The following is a 19,986-nucleotide window of genomic DNA, read 5'->3' as shown; positions in this document are numbered from 1 at the left end:
AAAGTCTATGTGTCGTAACCCGCAGTGATCTTGGGTATCAGGATATTAGCGTAAATATCAGCACATCAAGGTTTGGAAAGCTATAGTATTCTTGTGTATGTCAGTAGAGCGGGTTTGAAGCCCGCCACGAATTGTTTCTTGGACTTCAAACTCGCTCTACTGACATTCTATCGGCAAAATTAAAATAAAGGAAGATTCAAACACAATATTACATGGTCTTAAGTTTTATTTTTCACGATAAAGTATTTTTTCGCTAACATATAAATTCCCCCATACATTTCTTTATAAACCACTGACAGTAGCCTTGGGCTGCCTGTGGTTCCTATGCAAACTTTTTGTTTTTATCTCGGTTTAGTGCTGAAACAAAAACGAATTAGCATTTGTATTAGCAGGTGCAATTTATTGTTTAATAGATGAATAGCGAATATTTAGCCCGGTCTCTTTGGTTCCTCCGTTGCTGTGTCATATGCAAATCGAGATTTTGACAACCTGATATTCAACAAGGATTCTAACCACTATCACTCGAATATCAATGATCGGTAAATAGCTTACTTTGCCCTAAGTTATTATCTGCTTTGTGCTGTTCTATCATGGCCGAAGGAGAGAAGGTATGTTTCAAGTGTGTTATTGTTGTCATAGAGTTTCTATATTAGGATTATAACGGCAATCTTCGATTCTGTGAAAACGGGTTTCTGATCGTTTATATGAAAATATCGCTTCTAAAAACGCTCATGATTTTCAAAAGAACTTATATTCCGTTATATAAGGTAGGTACAACAGATAAAGTTCGCATTGGGTTCAAAATCGCTATAAGGAAGTCGTTATTTTATTTGTCAATAAGATCAATACTTCACCATCATAAGGACTGGCATAAATTTTCCATGTTCCGAGAAGATCATTAAGTAGAGAAGGTATGTTTCAAGTGTGTTATTGTTGTTATAGAGTTTCTATTTCGCTAGGATTATAACGGCACTCTTCGATTCTGTGAAAACGGGTTTCTGATCGTTTATATGAACATATCGCTTCTAAAAACGCTCATGATTTTCAAAATGACTTATAATTTGTTATATACGGTAGGTACAACAGATAAAGTTCGCATTGGGTTCAAAATCGCTATAAGGAAGTAGTTATTTTATTTGTCAATAAGATCAATAGTTCACCATCGGACTGGCATAAATTTTCCATGTTCCGAGAAGATCATTAAGTAGAGAAGGTATGTTTCAAGTGTGTTATTGTTTGTTATAGAGTTTCTATTTCGCTAGAACGGCACTCTTCGATTCTGTGAAAACGGGTTTCTGATCGTTTATATGAACATATCGCTTCTAAAAACGCTCATGATTTTCAAAATAACTTTTAATTAGTTATATACGGTAGGTACAACAGATAAAGTTCGCATTGGGTTCAAAATCGCTATAAGGAAGTCGTTATTGTATTTGTCAATAAGATCAATACTTCACCATCATAATGACTGGCATAAATTTCCATTGTTCCGAGAAGTTCATTTAAGTCCTTGTGGAAGTTTTGTTGTCCGTTTTGCTCCACGGCCAATGCTAGTTGCCAAGGGGCAGGGGCGATACGTGCGGGAACCCATGTAAGATTCTCAAGGGAGAATACGGTACTGTTCTGTGCGGCACTATTACTCGCTTTATTGAAATGCGACTTTTTTTATTCAGTATTCACTTGTATCAACAAATAATTCGAATTTTTAGTAATTTTATCTGTTAGAGAATGACATGTTCGAATTAACGCTTTGATGCATCTTAACAAAGGCATCTACTTGCATGATGTTTTCCTAATAATCCAGTTCTGGATTTGAATCCGCCATTGGAAACTGTTAGATGCTGTATGATTTTTCTATTTCTACGCTTAATAAACACAATAATCCACTTTTTCAGGTGAAAGACATAAGAATGACGTATGAGAATGGCAATGACGTCAGTACGGATGACCGGCCCTCGCTTATCCAAAGAATCCGTCGCATCTCGTCATCCGGGGACTCCAGCTCGCTCATCCAGCAGGAGTCTGGGTTTTTTGTAGACCAGTTGGATGTGGATATTGGCGAATCTGGCCAGCAGTGGCTGGTGCAACGGAATAGTAAGTAGCAACAATGATGGTTGGGACGGTGTTGGACGATGGTAATGCTATTGTTGTGATAATGTTGACGTTGCTGGTGATGTCGACTTATTGGTGTTGATGTAGCCTTCTTAAAGGCGTTTACACAGCATTTTTTTTTCGCTATGTACTGAGTCGTGTTTTTTTCTGGCTGCGCTACCGCTCTTCTCTTCATCTCGCGCACGGCAATAACCAAGACAAGATGGCGGAAACACCTCGGCGCATAACGAAAAAAAAGTAACACCGGGTAAACGCCTGTAAGCAGTATAACAGGCGTGATGGTTATTTGATTGTTTTTGTTAATCGAGGAAGATGATGGTAGCGTCGGTTGTGATGATGATGGTAGTGGTGTTGGTGCTGCTTGTGGTAATGGTGGTGATGATGATGGTAGTAATGGTGGTGGTGGTGGTGATGAATGATGGTAGTAATGGTGGTGGTGGTGATGATGATGGTAGTAATGGTGGTGGTGGTGATGATGATGGTAGTAATGGTGGTGGTGGTGATGATGATGGTAGTAATGGTGGTGGTGGTGATGATGATGGTAGTAATGGTGGTGGTGGTGATGAATGATGGTAGTAATGGTGGTGGTGGTGATGGTGATGGTAGTAATGGTGGTGGTGATGAATGATGGTAGTAATGGTGGTGGTGGTGATGAATGATGGTAGTAATGGTGGTGGTGGTGATGATGATGGTAGTAATGGTGGTGGTGGTGATGATGATGGTAGTAATGGTGGTGGTGGTGATGAATGATGGTAGTAATGGCGATGGTGGTGATGATGATGGTAGTAATGGTAATGGTGGTGATGATGATGGTGGCGATGGTTGTGCTGGTGATGATCATGACGGTGATAGTGATGGCAGTTATGTTCTGGTGATGATTGTTGTGATGGTCATGGTAGCGGGGATTATGATAACTCTGATAGTGATGGTGGTGATGGTGATAATGATTATGATGATTTATGGTGATGGTTATGATGGTAGTAGTGGTAGTGGTGATGATGATTACGTTGATAGTGATAATGATGTTGGTGGCGATGATGGTGATGTTGGTGGCGGTGATGGTGATGGTGATGCTGGTGGCGGTGATGGTGATGGTTATGATGGTAGTGGTGGTGATGTTGGTGGCGGTGATGGTGGCGGTGATAGTGATGATGATGTTGATGGCGATGATGGTGATGATGATTACGGTGATAGTGATGATGACGTCGGTGGCGGTGATGGTGTTGTTGGTGGCGGTTATGGTGGTGGTGGTGGTGATGGTTATGATGGTAGTGATGGTGATGGTTATGATGGTAGTGATGGTGGCGGTGATGGTGATGATGATGGTGATGTCGATGGTGATGTTGGTGGCGGTGATGGTGATGGTGATTGTGGTGGCGGTGATGGTGGCGGTGATGGCGATGGTGGTGATGGTGTTGGTGGCGGTGATGGTTGTGATGGTGTTGGTGGCGGTGATGGTTCTGCTTGTGGTAATGGTGGTGATGATGATGGTAGTAATGGTGGTGGTGGTGATGATGATGGTAGTAATGGTCGTGGCGGTGATGATGATGGTAGTAATGGTGGTGGTGGTGATGATGATAGTTGTGATGGTGTTGGTGGCGGTGATGGTGATGGTGCTGCTTGTGGTAATGGTGATGATGATGATGGTAGTAATGGTGGTGGTGGTGATGATGATGGTAGTAATGGTGGTGGTGGTGGTGATGATGATGGTAGTAATGGTGGTGTTGGTGATGATCATGACAATGATAGTGATGGTAGTGATTTTCTGGTGATGATTGTTGTGATGGTGATGGTAGTGGTGATTATGATAACTCTTATAGTGATGGTGACAATGATTATGATGATTGATGGTTATGGTTATGATCGTTTCCCAAATTTTTGTTCCTCTGCCTTTCGTCTCGCTGGCAGATTTTAACGGTCAGTCGCACTTGGGAATTTTAGCACTCTAAATGTTCGTGAGGCATTGCTCTTTCGATTTGCATCCAAAAACTAAACTCAAAAGGATATTTTCATTTAAATGAACCGATAATTGTGAACGCGCGTCTCAAAAAATGAGGAACTGTACTTATCGGAACACCGCCTATTTATTCGAATAGGAGAAAAACACTTTTCCTTGTCAGAAATCAAACCAATTTAAATGAATGCAGTACAGTATGGCAGTGGTAAACAAATAGTAACGAATGACAAGCATCAACCGAAGACCTGTGTCAACAGCAAAAGGCTGAACTATTGCCAAATATGAACAGGAACACCCGTTCCAAGGCTGAAAATTCCTATTAAATTAAAAGTAAATAATCAACTAACAACAAAAACAACAAGTCAGAGAGATAAATCCCATCAATACCCGCTGTCCCCGCCAAACCCGGAGTACACGGTGTAGTCAGAACAAAGTTCAACGATTTTAAAATCGTAAGAAACTTACAGTACAACTGGGATCAATATTGAAGGGAATACATTACGAATGTGGTTGCGACTCAATCAATCAATCAATCAATCAATCAATCAATCAATCAATCAATCAATCAATCAATCAATCAATCAATCAATCAATCAATCAATCAATCAATCAATCAATCAATCAACAATCAATCAATCAATCAATCAATGGAACAAACAATCAATGAGATAATGAATTCCTGCAATACCCGCTATACCCGCCATTCCCGGAGTACACGGTGAATTCAAAACAAAATTGAACGATTTTTAAATCGTAAGGAACTTACAGTTACTAACAATGTCATAGAATTGTTGAATGGAATAGATTTAGCATGAGGTCGAGACTGAATTAATAATCAACGTTCAAGTTTGTTTAGAATACACAGGATACTCCGGGTATGGCGGGTATAGCGGTTATTGCATGAATTCATCAACAAAACACATCAACTCTGCTTATAATACACCGTGTACTCCGAATAAGGCGGATATAGCGGGTATTGCATGAATGCATTTCTAAAGTACGTTGAATTTGACTGGGAATACACCGTGTACTCCGGGAATGGCGGGTACTTCTACTCTTACTACTACTGCTACTGTTAATATTATTACTATTATTATTATATGGCCATACCCGCGATTCCCGGAGTACACGGTGTATTCTAAGCTAAATTGATGTGTTTAGTTGATGAATTCATGGCATAACCGCTATACCCGCCATACCCGGAGTATCCGGTGTATTCTAAACAAACTTTCTTTCAAACGTTCTTTGATAATGAATTCGACCTCATGCTTAATCTATTCCATTCAACAATACTATGACATTAGCAGTAACTGTAAGTTTCTTACGATTTAGAAATCGTTCAACTTTGTTCTGAATACACCGGGTATTCCGGGTTTGACGGGTATAGCGGGAACTGATCGAATTTATTACTCTTGTGTTAGTTTGTATGTAGAATCATAGCGGGTGTTGTTTCACGCATGTTGTTGTGAGAAATGCATACTTTTGTTTTATTTCTACTGTGTTACGTAATCATCTTTGTGTTCCCTACTGAAAATGAACAAACAACCGTCTTACAATGGCATTACTGAAACTACCCAATGATAACGCAGTGTGGCTACTCTATATAAAGAGACAGAAAAAGGCAAGAATCAGTTCATTCACTATGAGTAAGCCGTGCTCTCAGCTCAACAGCAAGCTCATAAGAGATGCGGCCGAATGCCACCTCGTCGGACCAATACAGAACCTCTGTTCTGTCAAATCATTTAAATGCATCTGGAGGGTAGATGAAATAGAAACCGCGTGGTCGTGAATTTGTTCAAAAAGAGAAGATTGCGATACAGCGCTGTCTTATTTTTCTTCTCTGCCATAAGCAAGTCTAAGCTGAAGCAAGCTAAAATGTCTGAAGAGGTAAGATTGTGAAAACTATATAAAGATATTTTTTTCGCAATTTACTTTCTTTAAATATACTTTTGGTTTTTTTTTTTGCAGGCAGCAAACGAAGAGTCAGGACGAGATGACGAGGAGACGGTCGTTGCATCTCATGTTTCTACGCCGGGGAAGCAAATATATCCTGCGATTTCCTACTGGGTTGCATGCCAGATTGCCTTTTTATATGGAGACGAGGATAACTATTCTGGTAGTGACGCAGAGACGTTCAACAAAATGGAAGCTGAGTATCGCAACTGCCAGCCTTTCAGCATGCGAAAGCGACAGCTCAACATTTTACTAGAGAAGATGAAAGGAGAGAGGAGTTTGCGCCAGCAACTAAACAAGGCCCGTAAATCTAAAATGCTGAAAAGCCGAAGTAAAAGACTGGTGGATCTGGGAGTCCCACACAACTTGATGGAATTATTACCGGAAGACCCCGAAGATGCAATGCCCGAGGAAATAATCGTGGAACTAGGCCGGATTAGAGAGGATAACCAGAAGTCTGAGGCTGAGAAAAGGCAAGTCATGGCAAGAGCGGCATTCGAGCTATCCATGGTGCCGTATTTTCTGTTTGCTCGATTGAGCAACGAGTTGGGGCTTCTCCCTTTTTTGAAATGGAAGGCGGGGTCTCTTAAGATCGAAGTCCACTGCCCGAACCCGTATCTTTTGAGACCAACTTTAAGATACTTGTCCTCTTCGGGCGTAAATAAGAGCGATTTTCTGCGAGCAGGGCATAGCTCTGTCATCAAAAAAGCGTCTTCGCGCTTCTGGTTTGCCGGTAGTTTGCGGGCTAAAGGCTTCATTCTCGCTGCTGGCGGTATGGAGATTTCTTGAACTTCGTTCGTTGAAGAGCACGACTTCGTGCAGTCGTCTCGATCCTCTGAAGAGTTTGAAAGGTCGGAGAGTCTCGTTAGAACCCCTTTGTCCAGCTTGGTGCCACTGTCGCCATGTAGTTTTTCGAGGCATTCGGGCGCCTTTGTGGCGACTTCGCGTGAACGCTGCTTGCGATAGTGCACTTTGGCGACGTTCGAGCTGTGCTTCTGATCTTCAGAGATGGCGCTTTGATCGGCACTTTGCAGCTAGACGTCTCGACGATTTGTCGGTATCGTGTGGGGTGAACATACTTGCCAGTCGCTTCAAACACAAAATTGCTCATCAGCTCACCGACCTTGTTGTGCTGACCCCCGTTTCTCGTAACTAGGACGTACTCACACTTGGGTTTGAGTAGCGGGCGAATGTAAGTTGTGTATCCCTCGAGCACACTCATGTTTGTGTCGGTCAGAAGGAGCGAGTCGAAGCAGTACTTGGCCGCTGTTTTGAACATTTTCTGGTCGACAAAACCTCCGTTAGTCTTGGCAGTGCGCGCCATGTCCACAGTCAGATACTGATACGTCATTGGCCGCGAGCCCTTGACTTGGATAAACAGATAAACGGCGAGAAATTTAGTGGCAAACGACAGATCAAACGGAGACGCCCTGTCGGGCGTGTCCTTGCACGTTCTCAGCACGGCTTCGTAGCGGGGCAAGTAGCGAGACACCACACCAAGGAGCTCGTTTATGGTTGCCCAGTGCCCTTTGGCCTCTAGCACATCGATGTCTAAATCGCTAGTCCACTCTAGTCGCATCATTTTTGAGACGGTCTTACGCACCTTTTTCAAGTATGTGTCCGTCGTAGACAGCCCTCTAAGCACCGCTTCCGATGCTCCGTTTACTTTCCTGTAGGTCACTAGTTCTGCAATGGCGTCCAGGTATCCGATTCGACCGGCATGACCCAACTGCCACTCGCTCTGCATTGAATCGGCAAATTTGAAAAGTAGATTAGGCGAACACAAGCAAAAGTCCACAATATCTAATGTGAGATGATCTTCGTCCTTGCTGCAAAACTTCAGAAACCTCAAGCATTTGCTAACCAGTTGCTGCGCTTGTCGATCATTTTTGCAGCCCCCACCACTGCCCTTGAGCCACGAGGTGAATTGTTCAGCAAACGTGCAAGACCTGTCAAACGATGGGACGCCATTACTTGAACGTCGTTGCCTCTTCTCCTTTTCCATTTGGCTTCGAGAAGCTCCGATGTCTGAGTCGCTTGGTTTCTCATCAAAGTAATAAAACCATGGGTGCTTTTTCTTGACGTGTTTTCTACACCCTCTTTGAGTTCCAAACCCATCGTTATGGCAGTCTGGTACAGGGCAGTGAAACAGCCCGTCATTTTCGTCTTCTTCTAAGTGCATTCTTTTTGGTTTCTTTGCAGCATTTGGAAGAAGCGACCAGTTTATCACATTACCCTGCTTTACCATCTCTTGTCAGCAACGGTTAATGCGAGAATGAGAAACGTATGCGGCGTACCGCATGTTTAATGCTATCAAATACGTGAAAAGAGCCAATCAAACACTGCCACGCGACAGTCTCGAAATAGTGGCAGCAGTCTATTGGTTGTGGGCACAATAAACCTAAATGGCATGCACAAGCAAGCCAGCCCGCACAGCTTGTGCGATTCTAGGCATCGCTTTAAAAGATAATATCTTTTGAGATTGAGAAACAAAACCATAGATGCGGAACTTTTGTTCATGTTTTCGAAAAAGGGAACACCCCACTTCGGTTCATTGTGGCCCTTTTGTTGTTCCTTTTCGCCAAGAAACGGCACCATTTAGGCCAAATCGGTCCCACTGTTCCTATACTTTTAACCACTTAGGAACAGGCGTTCCCTTTTAAGTTTATTAACCGTAGCAAACAGGAACTTTTGTTCTTTTTGAGTGGTGGTCCTCAATTGGGAACGCGTAAAAATGGAACTGTTGTTCCTAATTGCATCAATTAGGACCAACAGTTCCTTTGTGGACTTCGAAAAGGGAACATTTTGTTCTTCATTGTACAAACAAGTTCTTTTGTTCCGGAGCGTTCCATTAGCGTTCCGATTCTTCACCTCTAAACGGAACAACCGTTCCGTGAGGTGATAATTTATTCAGTTCCTTTCGCGGATATAGGAACACAACAAAAAACACGCGGAACTGTTTTCGAATTTTAAAACGTGTGTAGCTCAATCAAAATAAACCTCAAACGCGAATAGAGCAAGCCCTCATAAACTACCTCAAGCAGTATCACGGTAACTTTGGCGTTCTATCGTTGCGCATACCGAAATTAAATGCAGAATAATCAAATTAGGGAAACGTATATGATGGTAGTAGTGGAGTGGTGATGATGATTACGGTGATAGTTGTACCGCAAATTACGCGTAAACATAATTTCCCTTAATACGGTACTGAAACAAAATACAGACATATATTACTCTACACTGAAATAGGGAAAAAAGGAAATAGGTTAATAACAAATTACTTTACCTTAACGGTGACATTTCGACAATAGAGCGAAAACTAATGCTGGCGGGGCAGCATACAACTAAAAACTGACTAGATTTTGACAAACTACAAAGTTACATGAACAATTTACATAAACTCGCTAAAATATAACAATAGGTAAAACCAACATGCCTAGGCCAAGGACTCGCTAAAATTTATAACATGTAAACACGGATAATTAATCGACAATAGAAAAAAAATAACAGTAAACGCACAAACAGAACAAGAATACAGTCATTGTTTTCTTTCGGCCCCGAAAGGCTCTCTACATCTATGAGAGTCTTTGCATCTAAACTAACCAATCGAGGAAACAATGTTCTTCAATATCGTCTTGAATTCGAAGGGTTCGTAGAGTGTTCAGGCTCTTTCTAGGAGACACAATTTCCTAACATCTCGTCTATACACTGCGGTACTTGTCTTCACAGTCGATTGTCGGACGTGTCCGAATGCGTTGGCGAAGGTCTCTTGGACTAAACCACGAGGCCACTGCCCACGGGGGCAAGACTCGTCAGCAAGAAGAACGAGATCTCTAGCAACAAGATTGCGGCGTGGGTGAAGCCACTTCTGGCGCTTTTGCAATGCAGGCAGATACTCGCAGAAGATGTTGCACAGGTGGTACTGAGCTTGTCTCCAGCGTCGCGTGAACTTGTCAAATGAGGGATCAACAGGTGCATTACAGGCGTTCCGGTAGACTAGAAGCAACTTGTTGGGCGTCAGGGGCTCCAGATCTTTAGGGTCATCACTAACACGAGTTAGCGGTCTATCATTCAAGATCTTTTCAACCTCTGTCATCACAGTCAACAGCGTCTCGTCATCCACCACTTGATTACCCAGAAGAACGCGCAGAATCCTTCGAATGGAACGAATCATGCGTTCCTAGACACCTCCGTTGTGACTCGCCTTAGGGGGGTTGAAGTGCCACTCTACTTCAAGCTTGCGCATGTTGTCTTCAATCCGAATCCTCAATTTGAGAGCATTCTTTACTTACAGCTCGGCGCCCTTGAAGTTGGTACCGTTGTCGCTGTATACTTGAACTGGAGGTCCTCTGCGACTCACAAACCTCGAGAATGACTGCAGAAATGAATCCGTCGACAGATCATAGGAAACTTCTATGTGCACGGCGCGCATAGCGAGACAAGTGAATATACAACCATAGCGCTTCACTAGACTTCTCTTGACTTTAACTTGTATCGGACCGGAGTAGTCGATTCCAACTGAGGAGAAGGGGCAAGTAGATGGTGTCACACGTGCTAACGGGAGAGGAGCCATTATCTGATCACCAGGCCTGGCATTCCATCTCTTGCACTTGATACATGTTCCAAGTACCTTCTTCACAGCAGCTGTACCCTTCACTATCCAGTACTTCTGTCTTACTGTGGCTAGGACCTGATTAGAGCCCTAGTTGGTGGTAGGTGGTAATGTCGAATGATGAGATCTGTAATGGTCATTCGCAGGAAGTATGACTGGATGCTTGGCTCGGTATGACAACTCAGCTGATCGCTCTAGGCGTCCTCTCACGTGAATGATGCCGTCGGCGACGAATGGTTGCAGTTTCCGTAATGGACTTACACACTGTGCGCTGTTCAGCTGCTTCCGGGTGCATTGCAATGAGGAGCTGGCTACTTTTGCTAGAGCTTCTAACTCCCTCGAGAAGTGCTTGGCTTGTACAGACTTGAGGACAACGCACTCTGCATTTCTGATCTCAGAGACGGTGAGCTGGGTGGTGCTGACATCCTCGTGAGATCTTTTCCCAGCTAGATAAAAAAGATAATCTTTGAATCGGAGAAGCCAGGCGACTGCTTACTTTAGGCTGTACCATGATGAGAAATGGCTGAAGAATTCGTTCGGGAACTTGTTTGAAGTAGTCACTCCTTGGACACCACTGTCTTGGATGGACAGTTGTAGGACCACTTGGTCAAAATAATAATGATGAAGAAGATTCCATCTTTGCCTGTGAAGCCGAGACGCTGACTCACCAGATCAGAAGGATGTATGACGCCGATTTTGCTGAATCCCCGTCGTCTGGAGAAAGTATTTCGGTTGAAGACAAGCGCGCTTTAGCCATCATGGAGTCCTCAGCGTGTTTAGTGGATGGTCACTACCAGCTTTCCCTTTCCTGGAAGTATCAACCGCCATGTCTTCCGGACAACCGTGTCGTCGCAGAGAAGAGATTATCCTACTTGAAACATCGCCTGGAGAGAAATCCTGTCCTCCATCAGAAATATAGCAAGACTGTGGAGAAGCACATTGACCTTGGACATGCTGAAAGAATCTCTGAGGATAGCTATCCAGTGTGGTATCTTCCTCATCCTCCAGTCTTCCACCTTTGCCAGAGACTATCACTGAAACAATCCTGAGACCAGCTCTTGTCTTGTATGAAGGATGCGAACTATCATCGCTGACGTGGTGTCCTGATGCATTAGGAAGACGGGAAGACGCCGATGGTCCTGTGGCGACCAGTGCAGGGGGGGGGGGGGGGTGACGCTTCTTCAGCTCGGGAACCGGAAGACTGTTCTTGAAGCGGTAACTGCGATGCCTGACCAGGAGGTGGGTGAAGGAGCGAATGGTGTTTCTCTGAGCAGCCGCTGACCAAACAAGCTTTGTAGGTTTTACAGCGCCTAGAAATATGATTCGGTAATAAGCAATTGTCGCAGAGTTTATTAGATCTTGCAAACGCTTTCCTCTCAGGAAAGGACTTATCTCTAAACTTAAAGCACTTGACCAACTCATGTGTACCGTTACAAAATGTACAATGATTGACTTTCGTTCTGACCTCCTGTAGCTTGGAGCCGTCGTCATTTGGTATACCGTTGCCTCCAGTCGCAAAAAACGAGGACCTTACCGCCGGAGTGTGTGCATACTTGGCGACAGGCTTCAACAACTCCTTATCGTCCGGCTTCGCACCGCCTAGCCGACCGAACTCTGTGTTGGCAACTCTTGCTTTCTTTTCAACGAAGTTGGTCAAATCCGAAAAAATAGGTTCCAGCTTGAGCTGTAATAGCTTTCCTGACTCATCAGCCCATTTCCCTTGCATATGCACCGGTAAACGTTTGACGATTTTCGTTAACGTGTCCATGCTGTTGATATCCGCCTCATAGTGCATTTCTCTTGAACTTATCTCACAATTCTTCATATCACGAGCTAATTGCAAAAGCTTATCCGTCTCAGAAACTTTCATCTGGGGACTTTTCACAACTTTGTTTATGAAAGCACGCACGACCTCGTGCCTCTGACCGAAATTTCTTTCCAGGATGTATCGTGCCGCAGAACAACCTTAAGACTCTGGCAGGATAACACAATTCTGAATAGCCTCCCTCGCGTTCCCAGTACAGTATTGAATGAGATAAGATAGTTTAGTGTTATTGTCCGATGACATAGCCTTAACATTAACTTCAAAATTCTTGATAAACCTAGGATAATCCAAGGGATTCCCATTGAAATAAACAAATTCCCTCTTAGGCATATCAAGTCTTTTAATCCCTTCTGCTAATTGCTTTAGTGCGTCGGAATGTTCCTGGTGCGATAAACATGCATGCGCTCATTGTCGAATTTCCCTTCAACAGATTGATCTACACTTGTCGTCTGGTACGATCTAGTAGAAAACAGATACGTTCTTACCGTTTCCGTTGAGGTTTGCCTTCCAATACCTGGGATTGATCTTCCTGAACCTTGTGACAGCAGGGCTTCCATTTCTGCTTCTCCCGCCTTTAACTCAGCCTGGATGACGTTCCTCTGCATATCAAGCCGTTTCTGTCTTGTTTTAAGGCGCGAAAGATCCTCCTCTAGGGCGAGCTCCATCTCTTTATTTTCTGTTCTGCTTTAACCTTCTTTAACTCCATCTGGGCTAAGGCATTCTTATAACTGGACCTTGAAGACCGGGTAAATTCCGACCTCTGTTGTTGTGTATGAAGTGGAGTTTGAGTATCCTGTAGTATCCCGGACATTTCTTCGGTATCTGCTGGTACTGCGTGATGACTCGGGGACCCTTCTAGCCTTTGATCCGCCTGTGTTACTTGGGTTGGCCGTGCTGTTAATAACCATTGACCATATCTTGTATCCAATTCCTTCACTTTCTCCATCACTTGGTTAAATTCTCCTGCTACTTGACCACGATCCGCATATCCCACGGTGACCTGATAGAATTCTAGACATTTTCCTTTATAACAATCGCATAGCTTCTCTAGTCGAGACTTTTGCCGAAGAACCTCCGATGTCGGGGAACCATTCTGTGTTAACAACTGGTCAACTTGATTGATACTTCTAGTGATGTGCCCTTTATAGGCCGTCATCGATCCTCTCAACTCTTGGACGTTTGACCTAGACATCTCAACACGCCAGCATCTCTCCTTGTCGTTAAGTACTATGTACCGCAAGTTACGCGTAAATATAATTTCCCTTAATACGGTACTGAAACAAAATACAGACATATATTACTCTACACTGAAATAGGGAAAAAAGGAAATAGGTTAATAACAAATTACTTTACCTTAACGGTGACATTTCGACAATAGAGCGAAAACTAATGCTGGCGGGGCAGCATACAACTAAAAACTGACTAGATTTTGACAAACTACAAAGTTACATGAACAATTTACATAAACTCGCTAAAATATAACAATAGGTAAAACCAACATGCCTAGGCCAAGGACTCGCTAAAATTTATAACATGTAAACACGGATAGTTAATTGACAATAGAGAAAAATAACAGTAAACGCACAAACAGAACAAGAATACAGTCCTGCAATAGTGATGATGATGTTGGTGGCGGTGATGGTGATGTTGGTGGAGAAGGTGATTGTGATGGTGATGTTGGTGGAGATGGTGATTGTGATGGTGATGTTGGTGGCGGTGATGGTGATGTTGGTGGAGATGGTGATGGTGATGTTGGTGTTGGTGATGTTGGTGGCGGTGATGTTGGTGATGGTAGTAGCGGTAGTGGTGATGATTGTAGTGGTATCGATGGAGATGATAGCGCTGAGTGGTGGTGGTGATGGTTTGTGTGGTCATGATAGTTGGTTTGTTATGATGATGGTTTGTGTGGTCATGATAGTTGATTTGTTATGGTGGTGGTTTGTGTGATGGTGATGGTGATGTTGGTGGCGGTGATGGTGATGTTGGTGGAGATGGTGGCGGTGATGGTGATGTTGGTGGAGATGGTGATGGTGATGTTGGTGTTGGTGATGTTGGTGATGGTGATGTTAGTGATGGTAGTAGCGGTAGTGGTGATGATTGTAGTGGTATCGATGGAGATGATAGCGCTGGGTGGTGGTGGTGATGGTTTGTGTGGTCATGATAGTTGGTTTGTTATGATGATGGTTTGTGTGGTCATGATAGTTGATTTGTTATGGTGGTGGTTTGTGTGATGGTGATGGGGGTGATGGGGGTGGTTCGTGTGGTGATGGTGGTGCCGCTAGGTGTAGCGGTGTGGTGGTGATGGTGGGTTTGTGGTGGTGATTATGGTAGTGATGTCGGTGGTGTTGGTGATGGCGTTGGGTGTTGGTGTTGGTGTTGGTAGTGGTGGAGATTATGACAAAAAATAGTGTAAATGGTGGATAGCGGTGATGATGGTAATACAGCCTATGTATCATAGTAGCTATATTATTGATAAGAGATTGTGAAGGTGGTAATGAGATAATATTAGTAAATGGTGACTTTTTTCTGATACTGTGATACTAATGGGCAAAAAAGGGATGATTAAAGAGCGATAAAATGAGAATAAAAAAACTCTAACTCTCGTCACATCTTGTTTTTTGTAGCCGCGTTTGATGCAACACATCGCCACAAGTCACGAATCGCGAGCGCTACCTCGAATATTGTTATAGACGACGAGGACTTCGAGCACTTGCTACATCAGGAGAGGGAAGATACATCGGCAGATGAATGGAAATCGATCAAAGCTTCACAAGGAATCAGGACATGGCGACGGGATCCAAAGAAAATGGAAACAACCCCTCTCACCAAGGTACGTATAAAAATACAGGGGGGGGGGGTCAGGATTTCTCAAAGGGGGAGTGGCACCATACCCACCCCCACCCCCAAACATGTGCTTCCCGTGAATCCGCCATTGCTAGGCGGAAAGCAATGGTTGACGCCGGAGATTTAATATCTCTGCGATTTAAACACTGCTGTGTAGTTAAAAGACAAGGTGTGTGGTAACAAAGATGTTTATGCTGCTGTATTTTTGTTATCCACAGACTACATTTGACCTTGAAGGCATTCCTTTTGACGACGGTAAGCGTTAACTAATATTAAATTCGTATACATAAACCAGCACCTGTTTAGTTAAGCATGCTCATACCACTAGCATGTCAGATTGTGACATCTTCAGGTCAGAGAGAACCACCAAAGACTAGCTGTGCAAATCTAAGGAATGTTACAACACCAATCTAAGTCCTTAACCCATTGACTCCTGGCTTTTTTTGAGCTGAATTTACAAAAAACAGACTGAAAACAGATACCTCCCCCCTATTCTGAGTTTTATACAGCCCGTCAAAGTCAAACACAGCTGCACCTAGTCAGCGGTATCCAAGCTTTCCAGCAGTGCTTTGCGGTCCCCACTTTTAATCCCTAGTCGTTGTGCTGAAGCCAGCACAAGTTGATGGTTGCTTGTATTTTTCATCAAAAATACAGCTATGAGCATATTAGGAGAGTGTCTCAGGACATCATGAAGTCTTTTGGGGCATAATTGAGTGCTTTGCTTATGGATATTTGCAAGCAAAGGTGGATTCATGTTTATTTTTTCTTGTTTGGCTTTGCCTGGATGAGAAAATAATTTTCTAATGAATCACCACAGCTCTCCTAAATGCTGTCTTTTCTGAAACCAAATTGATTGCAAAATTGTTTACACTGCTATTCTGGGTCTGTATGACCTGGAATTGATTTGTTTGGCTTCGGGGGGAAAAGACTTATAAAAAACCATCTGACTTTGGGGAGAGGAGTGTTGACTAGCCCTCCCCTCGAGAATTTTCCCCTGGATCTCCCAGAATGCTTTGCAGTACGTAAAGATATTTTCGTGGTTGTACAATCCTTCAAGGAATGGACATTGTGTTTTGAGGCCAAGGAGATGTACCTGGAGGATCAGAATAAAGGTATCTATTTGTGTCTTGAGCTGTGTTTGCTGATCTCTCTCCCTTGTGTGGTATTGTGTGCGTTTTATTGAGAGGTGTGATTCTGCTTTTCTCTCCTTGTTCGATTTGAGATTTGTCAAAGAACCTGTGCTATTATTTGGCTTAAGAGTAGATGTCAACACCTTGGTTGGATGCGTATCTGCAAGACCATTTATCCCTTAGACTGATGCCTGAGTATCTTCATCTTGTTGTGTTTATTTTGCATTTGTAAATTTTTGGGTTGTGGGTACTTCCCAAAGCCGGTACAGGCCGGTTTAGGGGTCATTGTGTTTATACCTTACAATTATTTATGATCCGCGTCTCGCCATATTTTCACCATGATGATTTTTTCTTCTCTGCAGCTATCCAACTCATATCAAACTTGGAACTACGAAAGAAGTGGGACATGACATTCCAGAAAGTTATTATTCTCGAAGACGGGGGAGATGAGCATATAGTGTACTGGTGAGACACAAAGTTACTAACCAGTATGCCGATAACAGCCAGCCTCCTAGTGTTGTTTGTCGAGGTGTGTTGGTTTTTGGGAACTTTTTTATTGGGATTGGTGGTCAAGGGCCAATGTTTGTATGTGACAGACGCAAGAGGGTTGCATTTAAGTATATGGAATATACTCCAGAAAGTGAATGAAGGAAGTACTTTTCTAGCTTGCAACCTAACGGAGAATTTTTTTCAGCTGTCTGAGGATGCCTCGGTTATTCCGCATGTGCGATCTCGTCATCTCTACAAAGAACAAAAGATACCATGGTGATGAGCCATGTCACGTGACCGCGTGGTGTAGCACCAGTCATAGTAGTGTGTCAGAGGAAGCAACAGCGACACTCAAGAGGTGAGGGGAGGGGAGGGTGGAACGATAGAAAGCCTTTCACCAAGAGATGAGAGACTGGGGGGAGAGGAGTAGATTGAAAACACATATAGTGCCCACCAGTTAACCGCGCGCAATTATTGGTCCAGAGCGTTCGTAAGTAGAGATACACGATTGGTCCAGAGCGTTCGTAAGTAGAGATACACGATTGGTCCAGGGAGTTCGTAAGTAGAGATACACGATTGGTCCAGAGCGTTCGTACGTAGAGATACACGATTGGTCCAGAGCGTTCGTAAGTAGAGATACACGATTGGTCCAGGGAGTTCGTAAGTAGAGATACACGATTGGTCCAGAGCGTTCGTAAGTAGAGATACACGATTGGTCCAGAGCGTTCGTAAGTAGAGATACACGATAATGATCCAGAGCGTTTGTAAGTACAGATACACGATTGGTCCAGAGCGTTCGTAAGTAGAGATACACGATTGGTCCAGAGCGTTCGTAATTAGAAATACACGATTGGTCCAGAGCGTTCGTAAGTAGAGATACACGATTGGTCCAGAGCGTTCGTAAGTAGAGATACACGATTGGTCCAGAGCGTTCGTAAGTACAGATACACGATTGGTCCAGAGCGTTCGTAAGTACAGATACACGATTGGTCCAGAACGTTTGTAAGTACAGATACACGATTGGTCAAGAGCGTTCGTAAGTAGAGATACACGATTGGTCCAGAGCGTTCGTAAGTAGAGGTACACGATTGGTCCAGAGCGTTCGTAAGTAGAGATACACGATTGGTCCAGAGCCTTCTTAAGTAAGGATACACGATTGGTCCAGAGCGTTCGAAAGTAGAGATACACGATTGGTGCAGGGAGTTCGTAAGTAGAGATACACGATTGGTCCAGAGCGTTCGTAAGTAGAGATACACGATTGGTCCGGAGCGTTCGTAAGTAGAGATGCACGATTGGTCCAGAGCGTTCGTAAGTAGAGATACACGATTGGTCCAGAGCGTTCGAAAGTAGAGATACACGATTGGTCCAGAGCGTTCGTAAGTAGAGATACACGATTGGTGCAGAGCGTGCGTAAGTAGAGATACACGATTGGTCCAGAGCGTGCGTAAGTAGAGATACACAATTGGTCCAGAGCGTTCGTAAGCAGAGATACACGATTGGTCCAGAGCGTTCGTAAGTAGAGATACACGATTGGTCCAGGGCGTTCGTAAGTAGAGATACACGACTGGTCCAGAGCGTTCAAAAGTAGAGATACACGATTGGTCTAGAGCGTTCGTAAGTAGAGATACACGATTGGTCCAGAGCGTTCGTAAGCAGAGATACACGATTGGTCCAGAGCGTTTAAAAGTAGAGATACACGATTGGTCCAGAGCGTTCGAAAGTAGATATACACGATTGGTCCAGAGCGTTCGTTAGTAGAGATGCACGATTGGTCCAGAGCGTTCGTAAGTAGAGATACACGATTGGTCCAGAGCGTTCGTAAGTAGAGATACACGATTGGTGCAGAGCGTTCGTAAGTAGAGATATACGATTGGTCCATGGCGTTCGTAAGTAGAGATACACGATTGGTCCAGAGCGTGCGTAAGTACAGATACACGATTGGTCCAGAGCGTTCGTAAGTAGAGATACACGATTGGTCCAGAGCGTTCGTGAGTAGAGATACACGATTGGTCCAGAGCGTTCGTAAGTAGAGATACACGATTGGTCCAGGGAGTTCGTAAGTAGAGATACACGATTGGTGCAGAGCGTTCGTAAGTAGAGATACACGATTGGTCCATGGCGTTCGTAAGTAGAGATACACGATTGGTCCAGAGCGTGCGTAAGTACAGATACACGATTGGTCCAGCGCGTTCGAAAGTAGAGATACACGATTGGTCCAGAGCGTTCGTAAGTAGAGATACACGATTGGTCCAGAGCGTTCGTAAGTAGAGATACACGATTGGTGCAGAGCGTTTAAAAGTAGAGATACACGATTGGTCCAGAGCGTTCGAAAGTAGATATACACGATTGGTTCAGAGCGTTCGTTAGTAGAGATGCACGATTGGTCCAGAGCGTTCGTAAGTAGAGATACACGATTGGTCCAGAGCGTTCGTAAGTAGAGATGCACGATTGGTCCAGAGCTTTCGTAAGTAGAGATACACGATTGGTCCAGAGCGTTCGTAAGTAGAGATACACGATTGGTCCAGAGCGTTCGTAAGTATAGATACACGATAATTATCCATAGCGTTCGTAAGTAGAGATACACGATAATGATCCAGAGCGTCGTAAGTAGAGACACACGATTGGTCCAGAGCGTTCGTAAGTAGAGATACACGATTGGTCCAGAGCGTTCGTAAGTAGAGATACACGATTGGTGCAGAGCGTTTGTAAGTAGAGATATACGATTGGTCCAGAGCGTGCGTAAGTAGAGATACACGATTGGTCCAGAGCGTTCGTAAGTAGAGATACGGGTTTACCTTAAATCTCCCGGATTATAACAAACTTTTAATCAGTCGATTTTTTTTGAAGTGGAAGTTAGATTTTTTACCCACAAAGTTCTGCAATTTTTATAGTTTGTATCCAAGTTTATGACGTTTTCAGCTTTTTCGATCTAAATAATCAATGAGCCTTTTGCAGGCGTTTCTTGTAGACCGCAGGACTACCGCAAAATTACGATCAAAGTTTTCGCCATTTTACCACAGGGTTTCCATTTATCATATTCTAACAAATAGATATTAACTGAGAT

At 43.6% G+C, this 19,986-nt stretch overlaps 1 protein-coding gene, 1 long non-coding RNA gene and 1 pseudogene across 4 annotated transcripts in view; 1 reads left to right on the top strand and 2 right to left on the bottom strand.

Moving 5' to 3' along the window:
- Positions 1-377: 377 nt before the first annotated feature.
- LOC116621091 overlaps positions 378-19,986 on the top strand; it is a 21,772-nt gene continuing 2,163 nt past the window's right edge. The window contains exons 1-7 of one of the 3 annotated variants that reach the window (XM_048725769.1): positions 389-608; positions 1,896-2,094; positions 15,084-15,096; positions 15,262-15,289; positions 15,522-15,558; positions 16,796-16,898; positions 17,128-17,280. In XM_048725769.1, coding sequence (XP_048581726.1) covers positions 591-608; positions 1,896-2,094; positions 15,084-15,096; positions 15,262-15,289; positions 15,522-15,558; positions 16,796-16,898; positions 17,128-17,280 — 551 coding nt within the window. In that variant the 5' untranslated portion in view covers positions 389-590. Of the gene's footprint in view, positions 609-1,895; positions 2,095-15,083; positions 15,290-15,521; positions 15,559-16,795; positions 16,899-17,127; positions 17,281-19,986 lie in introns of all 3 variants that reach the window. The other 2 variants (XM_048725770.1, XM_048725768.1) reach the window with 2 other exon arrangements.
- LOC116621090 lies at positions 6,035-8,696 on the bottom strand (annotated as a pseudogene).
- Positions 16,659-19,986, bottom strand: part of LOC125561400 — a 14,124-nt gene continuing 10,796 nt past the window's right edge. The window contains exon 2 of the long non-coding RNA XR_007307438.1: positions 16,659-17,174. This is a non-coding gene — a long non-coding RNA (uncharacterized LOC125561400). The remainder of the gene's footprint in view (positions 17,175-19,986) is intronic.

The sequence above is a fragment of the Nematostella vectensis genome, chromosome 3, assembly GCF_932526225.1.
Source record: "Nematostella vectensis chromosome 3, jaNemVect1.1, whole genome shotgun sequence".
Taxonomy (NCBI): Eukaryota; Metazoa; Cnidaria; class Anthozoa; order Actiniaria; family Edwardsiidae; genus Nematostella; species Nematostella vectensis.
The sequence above is the reverse complement of the archived record's forward strand: the minus strand, read 5'-3'. Positions and strand labels throughout refer to the sequence as shown.